At 31.4% G+C, this 15,025-nt stretch overlaps 3 protein-coding genes across 7 annotated transcripts; all 3 read right to left on the bottom strand.

Annotated features, from left to right (window-relative positions):
* Nucleotides 1-3,400: 3,400 nt before the first annotated feature.
* On the bottom strand, nt 3,401-4,882 carry LOC123887175 (zinc finger CCCH domain-containing protein 3-like). The gene is made up of 3 exons (XM_045936488.1): nt 4,775-4,882; nt 3,921-4,073; nt 3,401-3,830 (listed from the first exon to the last, which is right to left on the bottom strand). The coding sequence occupies exons 1-3, from the start codon at nt 4,820-4,822 to the stop codon at nt 3,594-3,596; spliced, it is 438 nt and encodes a 145-aa protein (XP_045792444.1). The 5' UTR covers nt 4,823-4,882; the 3' UTR covers nt 3,401-3,593.
* A 1,799-nt stretch (nt 4,883-6,681) lies between these two features.
* LOC123886974 (glycogen synthase kinase-3 homolog MsK-1-like) lies at nt 6,682-10,618 on the bottom strand. Of its 3 annotated transcripts, XM_045936337.1 has the most exons (13): nt 10,535-10,618; nt 9,959-10,259; nt 9,698-9,793; nt 9,158-9,217; nt 8,784-9,056; nt 8,632-8,706; nt 8,480-8,536; nt 8,217-8,357; nt 8,088-8,138; nt 7,709-7,804; nt 7,517-7,600; nt 7,215-7,317; nt 6,682-7,104 (listed from the first exon to the last, which is right to left on the bottom strand). In XM_045936337.1, exons 2-13 carry the CDS (start codon nt 10,034-10,036, stop codon nt 7,022-7,024), a joined length of 1,197 nt encoding a protein of 398 aa, XP_045792293.1. In that variant the 5' UTR covers nt 10,037-10,259; nt 10,535-10,618; the 3' UTR covers nt 6,682-7,021. The 3 variants fall into 3 exon arrangements, with proteins under 3 accessions (XP_045792293.1, XP_045792225.1, XP_045792364.1); XM_045936269.1 differs by having other exon boundaries at nt 9,959-10,558; XM_045936408.1 differs by lacking the exon at nt 10,535-10,618 and having other exon boundaries at nt 9,898-10,498.
* LOC123887269 (zinc finger CCCH domain-containing protein 3) lies at nt 10,535-11,436 on the bottom strand. 3 transcript variants are annotated; one of them, XM_045936661.1, is made up of 3 exons: nt 11,222-11,436; nt 10,924-11,131; nt 10,535-10,618 (listed from the first exon to the last, which is right to left on the bottom strand). In XM_045936661.1, exons 1-2 carry the CDS (start codon nt 11,411-11,413, stop codon nt 10,928-10,930), a joined length of 396 nt encoding a protein of 131 aa, XP_045792617.1. In that variant the 5' UTR covers nt 11,414-11,436; the 3' UTR covers nt 10,535-10,618; nt 10,924-10,927. The 3 variants fall into 3 exon arrangements, with proteins under 3 accessions (XP_045792617.1, XP_045792682.1, XP_045792549.1); XM_045936726.1 differs by having other exon boundaries at nt 10,540-10,618; nt 10,918-11,131; XM_045936593.1 differs by lacking the exon at nt 10,535-10,618 and having other exon boundaries at nt 10,707-11,131.
* Between the last annotated feature and the right edge of the window lie 3,589 nt (nt 11,437-15,025).

Below are 15,025 nucleotides of genomic sequence, written 5' to 3'. Positions count from 1 at the left end.
GGATTTCAACATTTCAAAAATATATATATTAACTTATTTAATTTTGAACATAATATAAAATTAATAATTTTATTTTTAATTTAGAAATTTAAGTGTTATGAATATTAAATAAAGGAAATATAATAATATTAATATATTAATAATTTTAAATTAAAAATAAATTTTAAATAAACCACTAGGTTTGGTCTAGTGGTGAGAGATTTTGGTAGTATGCATGAGGTCCTAGGTTCAATCCTCATTGCCAACATTGAAAAAAAAAAGAAGATAATTCACACTTATTTGATTTTCTCTTATTCTCATTAGTTAAATATGATTATAATCATGAATTTCAATAACAAATAAGACAACAATTATATGTCTATCAATATATCTTATAAAAAAATGATATCGCTCACATTTTTTTCTTCACATATATGACTTTTTGAATCATGCATGTCATGTTAGATTGAATATTATATATGATTGAAATACATATATTTTAACCCTTATGGTTTTATTTTATTTTTACAAAATCTCTTTATATTATGTATCGTTTTTTTTAACAACTTTTATGCATATATTATTTATCAAATAACTTATCATATTTAAATGTTCACAAATATATTTAAATGTCCATAAGTCTTAGCTTAACTGACAAAAATGTTAAAATTGCTAGGTCGAACATCATTTAGTCTATCTACAAAAAAAACTTATTATATTTAAATAAAATATTATATTATTTTATCAAAATGTAATTACTCTTTTATTTTGTTTATCCCTTGTTTTCATATATTCTTTTTGTATTAGTAAAAAAAAAATATTCTTTTTGTATTGTTTTATTTTTTTCGTACACGTGCATAAAAATATGAGATATTGTTGGGAACACACGAATACTAAAAATTATTTTATGTCTAACTCTTAATATACGCCTTTTGTTCCTCCACCCCTTTTAAAAGCAAAAACTCTCTTTTTAGAATCATTAAATAATTGATGTATTTGGTCTATAATATTGACCAGATAATCAATTATTCAACCATGAATTTTTGCTTATAAAAAAAAACAGTGAGGGTATACTATTATTTTAGCTCCGATTTAACACGGAAATTATACTTAAAAATCTAAAATTCATAGAGTTTACGATTTAAAACGATATTTTAAATACATTTTACAAGAGCCCTAACCAATTTTTACAAATCTTAAAGAAGCAAATGATTAATGTTGTTAATTTTTCTTATCATGAAAGTAAGATTGCATATTGTTGGATAAAACATTATATCCATTGATTCAATAGTATGATTTTAGATAGTTTGAGTTTAAAATGAATTCCAATTCACTCTATTTCTATATGCTCGTGACATGTGGAATAAAGATGAATCAACCGTTTGAATTTTAAAAAACTAAAATTAGTTTTTTTTTTTAATTAGAAAACAAAAGGAATCACAATATAAAAAAAAAATCACCTTTCTCTCTCAACCACAGACTCCTCCAGCATCGCACCATTTACTCTTTTCAATCTCAAATTTTGTATAATATAATGGCGGAGCTTGGTTTCTCTTTTGGGGGGCCGTGTTGTAAAAAGAATGATATAAGTAAAATTGTAAGCACAATGATCGAACTTAGGTTCCTCACAATAAAAGATGAGTCTGTTTACCAATAGACTACTTTACTTGATTTGCTTGTAATTACAACCACTGATATATATAATATAATCTTAAACTAAAAATATGTGTATACATACCTATAAAAAATGAAAAACTTGAAACTTGGGGCGGACCATGGCCTTGCCCCTTAACTCATCCGCCCCTGATTTTGTATTCACAAATAACAAAACTGATTTTTAATTGAAAACATTTAGAGCAATATCATTGTAACAAAATAACCCTGGTGAATAAAAACTTATCACTCCGTTTATTATAAGATTTGGTAAAAATAAAACATAGGTATAAGATTTTATTTATGCATAAAAAAAATGCAGAAGATTATAAACAAAAATTGAAATCTAAAATTACAGTCTAAAATTGATTGCAGCTACATAATTTTCTAGTTTTAATGATTCCGTTGAGTAATTTTATTTTTCCATGTGTCGCTCATCTATAAAAAGAACTTAAAAAACTGGAGCATATAGCACTGGAGTGGATCTTAACTCGTTAAAACTATTGACTCACAATAATAATAATAATAATAATAATAATAATAATAATAAAAACAAACGAAACCAACAACTGGCGATTACCGTGTAAAATAAATACTAGAAATTATTTATTTAATGCTAAGTACTACCTTTTACAAATATTGATGGATTCTTGTTCCTCTCCTATATTGATGCATGAACATATATTTTTTTTGTTGGGTAAAATCATTTGGAACATCCAATAAGCGCATCTATGTCGTCATTTAAACAAGTGGTGTTTTGAATCTTTTCAAATTTGATTATTTTGCGAGGAGTTTGCAGGATTGCAGCAATAGAGTTTCATGATTATTAATTTTTTCTTCTTTTATTATATTCTTTGTAGAGGAAGAGGAGACCGAGTAAGAAGAAGAGGAAGGTCAATGTATCTTCATACACATGTTTTATTCATGGAAATTAGTTTTCTCTTCTTCATCCATTCTAGAGTTATTGATTGTTACGGAGGATATGTGGTTCAACGTCAAGTCAACGGAGGATTGTTGATTCAATGTTTTGTATCCTTGAATCTCCTTAGTTTTTATGTTCTAATTAGACACTTTCTTTTCTTTTTTATACATGGATCAATTCTTCTTTTTTTTTCGGCTTTTCACCACCAGTTGAATCTGGTTCGGGGGTCAGTTCTGGCATCAAGTGGTTCCAGCCCCCTCCCGATCGCAGTTGTGGGGGATCGAACAGCGGTCCTCCCTACCAAGTTCATCACCAATCACCACTGAACCAACTAACGATTGGTACATGGATCAATTCTTTGATGAGATAAAGATATTGTTAATTTGTTTAAAAAAACATTGTTAATTTGTAACCAAAAAAAAAGAAAACATTGTTAATAAATCTTTTTATTGATGGAAAGATATAGCTAGATATGCATGTAATAAATGCAATTATTATTTTTGAGACTACAAAATTGTTATTTAGAAATAGAAATACAATTTTGTTTTTTTTAGAAAAAGATGCTTATAGCATTTCATTCATAATCAATTGACTTAAAATTTATGTTCGATCGATAATTTTTTTAAATACAATTGTGCACTCACCGACCTAATTAGTTATCCAACTCGTCCTATTATACATGTATTACTATTTATTTATTTGTTTAAATGATCAAAATACTCATTTTCAAATGTTATTCATAAAAGAAGCCAAACAGAATAAAATTAATTATCCATGATAATTTTGTTTGGGGACATTTTTCTATATTAATTAAAATTATTAAAATCTTATTAATGACCCACTATGTAACAAGATGATAAAAATCACATAACATTCATACATATTAGATTGTGAATTTCAATCCAAAACGCCACATTATTCAACTTAACAAATTTTCAACATTTTTAGGTTTACAAATCAAGATAGAATAGTCTCATTCTTTTAAAAAAAATAAAAAAATAGCTACATTAATTAATTTAGTGTGTCGCCCTAGAATATCTTAGGCAGGATGGATGGATACAATTACAATTCTATCCCCAGTTGACAAAGGCAATGTGGGGTATCCACCCTCAGGCGGAGGCTGTAGCGACGGAGGTAAATTCCCCAACGACACTCCCATACTTTCTACAACTACATCCCTTGGTGTGTTGTTAATTATTGGTTGATGCTGCTGCTGTATATTGTTGTTGGTATTGGGATGAAAATATTTGCAAGAATCGCCGTAGCGACAAAAACCCTAAACATAGAGTACATCAAATTAAATGAAAACATAGAGTGAGTGAGTTGAAATAATTATGATTGAATCATACGCGTATAGTAATAGTACCGTGTTGATGAAGTGGGAGCAGAAGGGTTGATTAGGTGGAATATTAGGGTTGTGTTGTTGTTGTTGTTGGGGTTTGAAGGAATCATACCAACGAGCTTTGGCTTGCTGGTGTTGAATGCCTGCAGAGTGGCGTTTTCGATCCGACGGAGTGTCTTGAAATTAGGGGTGATCGTATCCGAACCAATCCAAAAGTAAAATCGCAAATCGAACCAAACCAAACCGAAAACCGCAAAAACCGCATTTGGTTTGAATGTATTTGGATGGCTTTCTTACTGAACCGCAAACCGCAAAACCGCAAACCGCAAAAACCGCGGATAACCGCAAAAACCGCATTAAGTTACTATTATATATTTATATTCCAATATCGTAAAAGAAAATATATTTATATTCCAATATACATGCCCAATTACCAAGTCAGTCGACCAAATTAATCGAACTTCAAGTTATTTTTATTTTTTGTACTGAAATTTTATTTTGGTGTTGTAATGTTATTTTAAATAAACAAATTTTATCGGTACCGTAATGTTATTTTGAAAATTCAATTTTTTTATATATTTAAAATTGTAAGTTACTATAATGTTATTTTGGATAAATAATTTTTGTTGGTACTACAATGTTATTTTGGAACTTCAATTTTTTATTTTTTTTTTTATGCTTAAAATTGTTCGGTACAATCGTTATGTTTTAAACCGCACCAACCGAACCGATCCAAACCGCATTGGTTTGGTTTGGTTTGGTTTGGATGACTTTTTAAAAATCAACCGAACCAAACCGAACCGCATGCATTTTTATCTCGCGGTTAGGATGACTTTTATACTCAAAACCGAACCAAACCGCACCGCGATCACCCCTACTTGAAATTGCTTTTCGCAGTATTCGCAGTAATACTTTCTTATTGGCATTTTCCCTTTCCACACACATAGCCACAGTCACGCCCCAACTCTTCTTTATACTAAGCCTTATGCTTCCTGGTATAATTAAATTATATTATTAATCAATTATTTAATGACTTTTTTTTATTAAAAAAAAATAACTTTTGCCAGTTTATTAGATATTTTTAAAATATTTGTTAGGTACGTTTAAATATGAGTTTAATCGTTGTACACTGTCGGTGTAAAATTATTTTACACAGACATCCAATAATATATTATCACATCATTTAATTAATGTGATACGTCATGTATTTCAAAACACATTACATTATGTGTTAATATATTATTAGATGTATCTGTAAAAATGTAAATTAAATTCTTTAAATATTAGTTAACCGTAAATTATGATTTATTGTAGCTAATAGTCTTCATGGTTTACATTATCAAAAAAAAAAATAGTCTTCATGGTTTTTGTATCCATGAGCTGGAGCCAATTAACTTAGGTAAGGTTTAATCAAAATAAACAATATAATCTACAAATAAGCCTTTCACTGATAAATCAGAATAAAAACCAACACTGAGGGTCCGTTTGACCCAGTTTTTTTTAGAGCTTATACAAATAGCTTATACAATATAAATTAAGTTTTATGTTATTTTATAAGTTTAAACTTGTGAAAATTGTAATTTTATAAATTATTTTTATTATAAATAATTTTGACAAACTTATAATAATATATAAAAATTGCATAAGTTCTAAAAAAAACATGGGTCAAACAACCTCCGGTATGACTTTGTCAATTATATAGATCAAATTCATAAAGATATTACTAGCTTTCTTCGATTATCTTAAATAACTAAACGTAGTCAACGTCACCTGACAGAAAAATCAGAAAATACATTTCTATAATTGCATCAGCCATTAACAAATGACAATTAAGGGTAACCAGTTGTACTACACCAACAATCCAACCACTTGGAGAGTTGGAACCACTGAATTGACCGTAGACCCGAGACCAAAAAATTAAGGTCTTAACCCTTGATTATTAGTAGGATTCAACTCCCTAGCCAACATCATGTGGAATTTCTCTCAAATCAAAGTATATATACCTTTGAAAATTACTTGCAAGTTGGAAACGTAATCTAGTCTGAAATCCTAAAAATATGTAGTAATACAGTTAAGAGACTAATTGCATGTTTGATATCGCAACAAGTTTTGTATAATCACAATTGCTTCATGTGACTTGCTAAATCACAGTGACTCACTTTGATTCTTAAAAGCTCGCTGATATACCAAACATGCGCTACAGGAACCCAAAAATATAATAAACAAGAAATATCCATGACATAAAAAAAAGAGAAAAATTACAAGAGAACATATCTATTAGATACTCTTTTCTACTTTATAATATAGTAGAAGAGCATTCTAGAAGAAACTAAATAGAAATAAAAGAATATCATAAAAAATCAAATAAAATAAATCTTTAGGCAAATAACTAGAGGAAGACCATACTTGAATTCTCAGCTGATTTGCCATTCACATCAAGTACATTTCCAAAGGATTTTACCATTGTGGACTTGACCAAAGGAGCACGGGAATGAGCATCTAAACAGCCAAATGCAAGAATCTGAGCTGTGTTCTTCAAATGATTACCGCGATAACAAGCAATGTCCATTACTTCCAGTGCTATTTTCTGTTGGTAGGCAGGTACCTGGATCTGATTGGAGGCGTGAGCATAATTTGCACAGCAGACACTGGTCAAGGTAAGATCTGCTAGTGGAGTTCAATATTTTCATAATAGAGCAATCCTCAAGGAACGAGACATAGACACAGTGATATGCTGAAACAACAGAAACTACCAACACAAAGGAGGCAAAAACAAACAAGCAGATAAGGACATAACTGAAACTTCCAATAACAATGCTATGCAAAACTAAATTAAGCAGCAACCAGTCATTATCTCCACAAATACAAATAGTGATACAACATTTAGATAATTGCAGACACCTGTCTTCTATTGCATGTTACAATATGCTGTGGTACAAGAAACAGGGTATTCTGAATACCCTTCGGGGGTTGGGTAATATTGGGTAGCATATATCTCTAAATTTTCTTTCACAGGGAAACCGAATACAACAAAGATACTAATAAATATCATATCGTCAAATAGAATGAACGCACGGCATTCATACGGATACAACACTTGCAGTTTTGTTACATTTCACAACATATTACAAGCCAAGAAACGGGCATTGCTTCCTTGCATGCTCTGGAACCAATTTCACCAAGGTCTCGACTGGGATTCCTTTTAGTTCTGGTACACAGGCATCAATAACACAAATTCAGTAACAAGCCCAAAACCATTGATGAAAATAAAAGATCGGCAAAGCACAAATACAATAGCCTATTCAAAAAACAGCATACCGTGAGGTTTGAAGTTAAATAGTCGTGGAAGGAAACGACCAGTCGGCAAGCGAGCATTCGGGTCACGAAGCTCGTCAAAGAAAGGATGGGTCAAGGCATCTAACTGCAGCACATAAAGCAATAATACAAAATCTTTTTTATATACAACCTCAGAAGATAAAAAGCAGTCATTGACTAACTAGATTAGAAACCATAAAACTGCCGATACAAACTTGAAGAACCATTACATGACTGAGAAACCACCAATTTTAATTGTTTAGAAAAGGTAGGTTTGAAAGGTCTACAAGAAATCGTATACTCACAGCTTGGCACCGCAGGTTTGGAGAGTATTGTAATAATCTTGATACCAAATCAACAGCTTCTGGAGGCATGCGCTTATGGAAGATCTAGTTCAACAAAATCATCAAATATACATTAGTGTACAGTAAGTAGTTATGAATACATTAGTAAGATGAGCTTAAGAATAAAGCATGAAATTTTATTTATTTTATTACCTTGTGCCATGGATGAGCTTTAATTTGAGGGAATTTAAATTCTGTATAATTAGGATTCATGCATTTAATCTCTTCTCTTGTTGGAGTTCCCAGAACCTATCAGAATAAATAATAAATGGATCATTTATATGTAAGAAACTGGCATTGTGTTAAAAAAAGCAAGGCCACCTATCCAGCTGATCAACTCATCAATTAAGCCAATTCATTTTTAAAAGGGTAAAGCAAAGACAATACTCCGTATCAACCATTCAACATACAGACAATAATGTTACAAGTTAATTGAATTATTAACCAAGTATATCACGCTCGAAAAAGTAATACAGTGCAAATAAATAAATCATTTGCCGCAATAATGAGTTAAACAATATCACAAAAATACCTTGATGATTTCAACGAGCTGATCAACTCCACTCTCGCCAGGGAACAACGGCTGGGAAAAGCAAATAAATATTTCAATTAAATGTACTAAATTACAAAATTGTAGGATATTACACCAACAGCCACCAACCTGTCCAAGCAGCACCTCGGCCAAAACACAACCAACAGACCAGACATCAATAGCTGTAGTGTATTCAGTTGCTCCAAAAATAAGCTCAGGTGCTCTATAATATCTAGAACATATGTACGATATATTTGGTTCGCCTTTAACCTGTTAAACGTTGGACCAAAATAAGGTCAAAAAATTAAACTACCATCTAACTCAAGACAACAGACGGTTGAAAAGAAACTAATGAAAGGTGAAGCAGACATGCCGGCACACATGTAACATACCAAAACTTTTGCACTTCCAAAGTCACATAATTTAACCTGGTGGGTGTGTGGATTGACCTACATAGAAAAGCATTCAGTAAGTATTTTCCACCCAGCAGTATTGACACAAAAATTTGAAGTAGGGTATATGCACAATAAAATAGCGGTCGTACCAATAGATTTTGAGGTTTGATATCCCGATGGCAGACACCAATACAACGATGAATATAAGATAATGCCCTAAAGATCTGCAAGATACCAACAAAATCATTACAACCACAACAAGGTAAGAGCTGAAAAGGAAAGGTTTAGGTGACTGTCTTACCTGGTACGTATAGAGCTTCACATAAATCATTGGCATCCTTTGGTTCAACTTGTTGTAATGCTTAATCACACGATGAACTGTTTCGGGAACATACTCAAGTACCAAATTAAGGTATAGTTCATCCTTTTCGGTGGTTGAAAAGAAACAATGCTTTAAAGAGACGACATTTGGATGATCAAGAAGGCGCATTGTTTGCAATTCCCGATTCTTATACCTCTTGTCTTGAAGAACCTTCTTGATAGCCACAGTTTCACCAGTTTCCAAGCACTTAGCCTACAATCATACACGATATCAGAACTAAAGTCATCATATGCTACTATGATGAAAAAACTAAAGTAACATTAGTCATCCAGTTAACCGTTACATATTGTTACCTGGAAGACAACTCCAAATGATCCATGTCCTACAACACGCTCTGCCATATAGCTTATAGTCTGAGATATTCAGAAATATATAAAATTATTCCGACATAAAAAATAAAAAAATAAAAACATTAACAGATTGAGAAAGAAAATGTAGAATATAGAAAATCAAAGAGAATATGATAAAACAACACCATATGAAGTTGCACCCTATCCAATAGTATCTCATAGAGCATCACCAGTTCATCATTTATTAACAATTGGTAAGATAGATACTTGCTAAGTAACGACACAAACAACAGAAACATGTTTGACACGACAACAAACATATACTAGTCAATGTAAATAGATCGTAGTCAGCAGGCATAGGAACAGACATAATTTCAAACCCCATTTCAACTTCAAGAACAATGCATTTGTTGCTAATTCAAAACCACAGCAATTCTTTTGGTGGGACATATGAACACAAATATTAATAAATACTAAACCGGTTAGACGGTGAAAGAGTTAAATGATTTGAAACCCCACAAACAATAAAGGGAGAAAGTATACCTGCTTTGGCTGACCATTTCTACCACCAATAGTAGTCACAATAATATGTCCGGTCTCGGTTCCATTGCCGCTGTCAACAACCGTGGCTTCCATTTCCTACAACAGAATAAAGCCGTTAACAACCGCGCCTGAAATTTAAAATCAAAACAAAACAAACACAAAATAAAATTGTAAAAAAATTAACAAAGTGAGCATCATACTCTATCATCCCTAATTTTCATATCATTCATTTCCTCTGGCTGTGGTTGAATGTGTCTATACCTTGTGATTTAGGAGGAACTGTGGTGGTTTCGGTGGTGAGGGAATAAGCTTCTGCAGATTTAGAACCATGTCCCTCATTCATCTTCTGCTCTATAGGACCTTCATTGTCCAGTTCAGTTTCTTCTTCATTTTGCTTCATTATCATTTGAATATTTGTGTGATGAAGCAATTGATGTTCCACACTAAAAGGTTTATCGCATATGAAACATATACCCATTTCCATCTTTTCTTCCGCTTCCTCAACATTCAAAATTTTCACCAATTTGTATTTCGCAGCCATTAACGCGCCAAATCGAAGGCTCTAGATACCAATTGTAACCGATAAATTAGATTCTAGGGACGAAACCGATAGAATCAAGTCTCAAAGTAGGAATTCTAATGAATTGAATAGAATTCGGTACAAGTGAGATTATGCAAAGATAAATTGAGAGTTGTGTTTAGAGAAGAAGATAATTTGTTGAATATTGATTCATTTCTTTCAAATGAGGCACAAGACCTTTAAATACAACTCTCAAGGCTAAAAGAGTAAATAACATAAAATAAACTATTTATTTAAAATAAACTATTAAACTATACTTAATTCCTGTCACAGCCACGCCAACGGACGCCGCCATCTTCACTTAAAAAACTTTCAATTGTAACTACTCACCACTCATCTACCTGCCAGAATGAACAATTCTATCATAATTAAACACCTTTTGTCATTAAAATTGAACATTAATCAAAAACTAAATAGGCAAAACATGAATTAAAAGCAATAAATTAATAACCATTTTGTAATCAAAGATCGATGAATCCAACGGAAAATTGATGAAAAAGAAAAACCCTAAACCGAAGATCCTTGTAATCGAACGGGACAAAAGTCGATCTAATTCTTTTAATAATAAAAATAAAAAATTAGCAACATTAATTAATTTAGTTTGTCGCTCTAGAATATCTTAGGCAGTATGGATGGATACAATTACAATTCTATCCCCAGTCGACAAAGGGAATGTGAGGGTATCCACCCTCAGGCGGTGGCTGCAGCGACGGAGGTAAATTGCCCAAAGACAACCCCATGCTTTCTACAACTACATCCCCTGGTGTGTTGTTAATTATTGGTTGATGTTGCTGCATATTGTTGTTGGTATTGGGATGAAAATATTTGCAAGAATCGCCGTAACGACAAAAACCCTAAACATAGAGTAAATCAAATTAAATGAAAACATAGAGCGAGTGAGTTGAAATAATTACAATTGAATCATATAGTAATAGTAATAGTACCGTGTTGATGAAGTGGGAGCAGAAGGGTTGATTAGGTGGAATATTAGGGTTGTGTTGTTGGGGTTTGAATGAATCATACCAACGAGCTTTGGCTTGCTGGTGTTGAATGCCTGCAGAATGACGTTTTCGATCCGATGGAGTGTCTTGAAATTGCTTTTCGCAGTATTCGCAGTAATACTTTCTTATTGGCATTTTCCCTTTCCACACACATAGCCACGCCCCCAACTCTTCTTTATACTAAGGTGTGTTTGTAAGCTCAATAAGCTAGCTTAGAGCTTATTGGACTACTTTATGAGCTTGTTTGAAAAAAATAAAAGTGTTCGGTAAAAAGCTTTTTTCACGAGTTTATAGCTTTTTTTGAGATGTTATTTCAAGTAGCGTTTGAGCTTATACTTATAGTTTTTTACCGTTTTTTGCATTTTTAACCTTTAATTTAATGTTATTATTTTTTATAAAATAAAAAATTATCCACTACATATAAATGTCCTTTTATGTCTTTTTATATTTATCAATCATTTAAAAAGCTAATTTTACCAGACACTTTAATTTCAATCAGCTAGCTTTTAACCTATCAGCTATAAGCTAGCTTTTCACCTATCAATTATTAAACAGAGCCTAAGCCTTATGCTTCGTGGTATAATTAAATTATATTATTAATCAATTAATTAATGACTTTTTTTTATTAAAAAAAATAACTTTTGCCAATTTATTAGATATTTTTAAAATATTTGTTAGGTAAGTTTAAATATGAGTTTAATTGTTGTACACTGTCAGTGTAAAATTATTTTACATAGGCATTCAATAATGTATTACCACATCATTTAATGAATGTGATACGTCATGTGTTTCAAAACACATTACATGATGTGTCAATATATTATTAGACGTATGTGTAAAATTGTAAATTAAATTCTTTAAATATTAGTTAACCGTAAATTATGATGTATTGTAGCTAATGGTCTTCATGGTTTTGTATCCATGAGCTGGAGCCAATTAACTTAGGTACCTAATTCAGTTTGTTCATATGATTAATCTTGTTGCTGGGTTGGTGATTTGTTCTATTCTTTTTGTTTGTTGTGTTTTACACGGTAATGATTCATGAAGCTTGAGTTTCACATTTTTGTCCAGACACTGAGACACGCATAGGATCATCATTCCAATTAGCAGCGGCATATCCTAAGTTGCCTTTGATGCAGCGGAGTAGTTTTTGAGTAGCCGAAACACTAACTCCGCTCCTTTTGTGTATATTTGATGGGCGTGCATTTGCGATTTGCTAAAAGCTTGGGAGTGAGCCTCAATACCTAGTGTTTTTTGAAATGCCAAGCACACATTGTGTACATATATTAGTTTTAGTTTTGTTATATAAGAGGGTTTTTGGTTCATAATTTGATTTTAGTTTGAAATTAGGATTGAAACAAGGTAATATCGGTTTGGAACTTGATCGTTAATACCATGTGCATTCAGCATAATATATCCTTTCATTTCAAGTAAGTAGAGCCAATTCAAACACATCCCATCTAATGTTAGGAATTTCTATATCTTTGGCATCTCTTTCCTGCAATATTAAATTTAAGTTGTTAGGTTTATTATATACAAAGCAGACCACAATGTATAAAGAACATTGATCCGAAATCTTGTCGGTCAGTTGATAGCTCTCACTAACATGAATTAATTTGTATTCATGTTGCATTTCTAGGTAAAGAATAATGAAAATTAACAAATCTGAGAAAATATTGATAAAGCAGAATATGCATCAAAGGTAACTTGGTAAACACACAAAGCTTGATACACACTCTATAACCACAATCAAACATTACTCTGAATGCATCTGATGAAGCAAGAAGACAGATTCTATGAGCATAGAATCGCTTACTTACCTGATGAAAGCATAACACTATTATTGGCAACAACATCTCAAAGTGCTGAAGATGCACAGTAATGACTAATGAAACTAAAGCATGTCATGTCAACAATAGGATTCAGATAAATAAATTGTAAACCTGTATCAGTTATGCATACATGTAGACTGCTCAGAACGTATGGTACAGTGACAAATTTATAACATGGTGCCGAAAAGAAACTATGTTTCGCAACTCCCTGTGTATTTAATTACCTGCGGTGTTGGGGACGGAGGAGCAGCATCCAGAGGAGAAAGTGAGCTCACTTTATTAACCAACTTGCATAGTGCCATGCATCTCTTTAGTCTTTAACAATTGTGGATTCAAGAAGATCCAGAAGCATAGTGCCATACATCTCTTTAGTCTTTAAAGTGAGCTCATTTTATTGTTATTGTAATATAAAATGATGATCAACACACATATTTATAAGTGATCACTTCCAATGAACAATAACATCAATGGTACTACGATCAACAACATTCAACAAAAAATCTGAGAAAAAAAGGGTTTTGTGATACCTAAGAAGTGAGATTGAAACAGAGCAGAAAAGAAATACCCTTATGGCGGTGGTTCGATGGTGTGGTTGCGATCGTTTGGTGGCAGTGGTGCGGTGGACGGTGGTGTGTGTTGTGGACTGGTTCACATATATAACGTGTAACGTGTGTAATTCTTTTCTATTGATTAGTACGTTTGTATTACTTCCGTCTTTGAACATAAGCTTTTATTTTATTTTTTTGTAGAAATAATTAAAACCAGAAGTTTCTTTTTTTAATTTTTATTTTATATTTTTAAAATTTTAAGGTTATTAATCATATTTTTATCAACATATTTCAAATTATAAGCTCATCTTTAATACTACAATCAAATTTTTTAATCTCCATAATTTTTCAAATTGGTCTTATATTAAGAAATGGAGTTAATACTCTCTCGGTCTTTTTTATAATAAATACTTAAAAAAAATCACATAACCAAATAAACTAATTTTTCTTTTATTCCAAAATTAACCTTGAACTAACATAAGAAATAGATCTCTAGTTAATAAGGGTACAAATGAAATGAATATTTAATAAAGAATAAATTTAAAGAACATTTATTATAAAAATTACCAAAATAAATATTTAATAAAAAATAAATTTAAAAAAATATTTCTTATAAAAGGACCAAAAAAATATTAAAGTGTTTCCTATAAGAAAAACCGAAAGGAGTATCAATGAAAAGGTTTAGTCAAAATAAACAACATAATCTACAAATAAGTCTTTCACTGATAAATCAGAATAAAAACCAACACTGAACTTATAATAATATACAAAAATTACGTAAGCTCTAAAAAAAGCTAAGTTAAATAAGGTCCGGTTTGACTTTGTCAATTATATAGAACAAATTCATAAAGATATTACTAGCTTTCTTCAATTATCTTAAATAACTAAACGTAGTCAACGTCACCTGACAGAAAAATCAGAAAATACGTTTCTATAATTGCTTCAGCCATTAACAAATGACAATTAAGGATAACCAGTTGTACTACACCAACAATCCAACCACTTGGAGAGTTGGAACCACTGAATTGACCGTAGACCCGAGACCAAAAAATTAAGGTCTTAACCTTTGATTATTAGTAGGATTCAACTCCCTAGCCAAAATCATGTGGAATTTCTCTCAAATCAAAGTATATACCTTTGAAAATTACTTGCAAGTTGGAAACGTAATCTAGTCTGAAATCCTAAAAATATGTAGTAATAAAGTTTTTTTTTTTTTTGAAAGGAATGTAGTAATACAGTTAAGAGACTAATTGCATGTTTGATATCGCAACAAGTTTTGTATAATCACAATGGCTTCATGTGACTTGCTAAATCACAGTGACTCACTTTGATTCTTAAAAGCTCACTGATATACCAAACATGCACTA

The sequence above is a fragment of the Trifolium pratense genome, linkage group LG1, assembly GCF_020283565.1.
Source record: "Trifolium pratense cultivar HEN17-A07 linkage group LG1, ARS_RC_1.1, whole genome shotgun sequence".
Classification (NCBI taxonomy): domain Eukaryota; kingdom Viridiplantae; phylum Streptophyta; class Magnoliopsida; order Fabales; family Fabaceae; genus Trifolium; species Trifolium pratense.
Note: the sequence above shows the minus strand (reverse complement) of the source record. Positions and strands in the feature narration are given on the sequence as shown.

What these genes read in the sequence shown, in the direction of transcription:
- LOC123887175 (XM_045936488.1), bottom strand. Translation starts at nt 4,822, where the DNA reads ATGCCAATAAGAAAGTATTACTGCGAATACTGCGAAAAGCAATTTCAA. An exon ending in ACTGCGAAAAGCAATTTCAA is followed by an intron (nt 4,074 to 4,774) that starts GTAGGGGTGATC and finishes CCCTAATTTCAA; the next exon opens with GACACTCCGTCGGATCGAAA. An exon ending in GCTCCCACTTCATCAACACG is followed by an intron (nt 3,831 to 3,920) that starts GTACTATTACTA and finishes CTCTATGTTTAG; the next exon opens with GGTTTTTGTCGCTACGGCGA.
- LOC123886974 (XM_045936337.1), bottom strand. Translation starts at nt 10,036, where the DNA reads ATGAGGGACATGGTTCTAAATCTGCAGAAGCTTATTCCCTCACCACCG. An exon ending in CATTTGGAGTTGTCTTCCAG is followed by an intron (nt 9,057 to 9,157) that starts GTAACAATATGT and finishes GTATGATTGTAG; the next exon opens with GCTAAGTGCTTGGAAACTGG. An exon ending in CAAACCTGCGGTGCCAAGCT is followed by an intron (nt 7,318 to 7,516) that starts GTGAGTATACGA and finishes TATGTGCTGCAG; the next exon opens with TTAGATGCCTTGACCCATCC.
- LOC123887269 (XM_045936661.1), bottom strand. Translation starts at nt 11,413, where the DNA reads ATGCCAATAAGAAAGTATTACTGCGAATACTGCGAAAAGCAATTTCAA. An exon ending in GCTCCCACTTCATCAACACG is followed by an intron (nt 11,132 to 11,221) that starts GTACTATTACTA and finishes CTCTATGTTTAG; the next exon opens with GGTTTTTGTCGTTACGGCGA.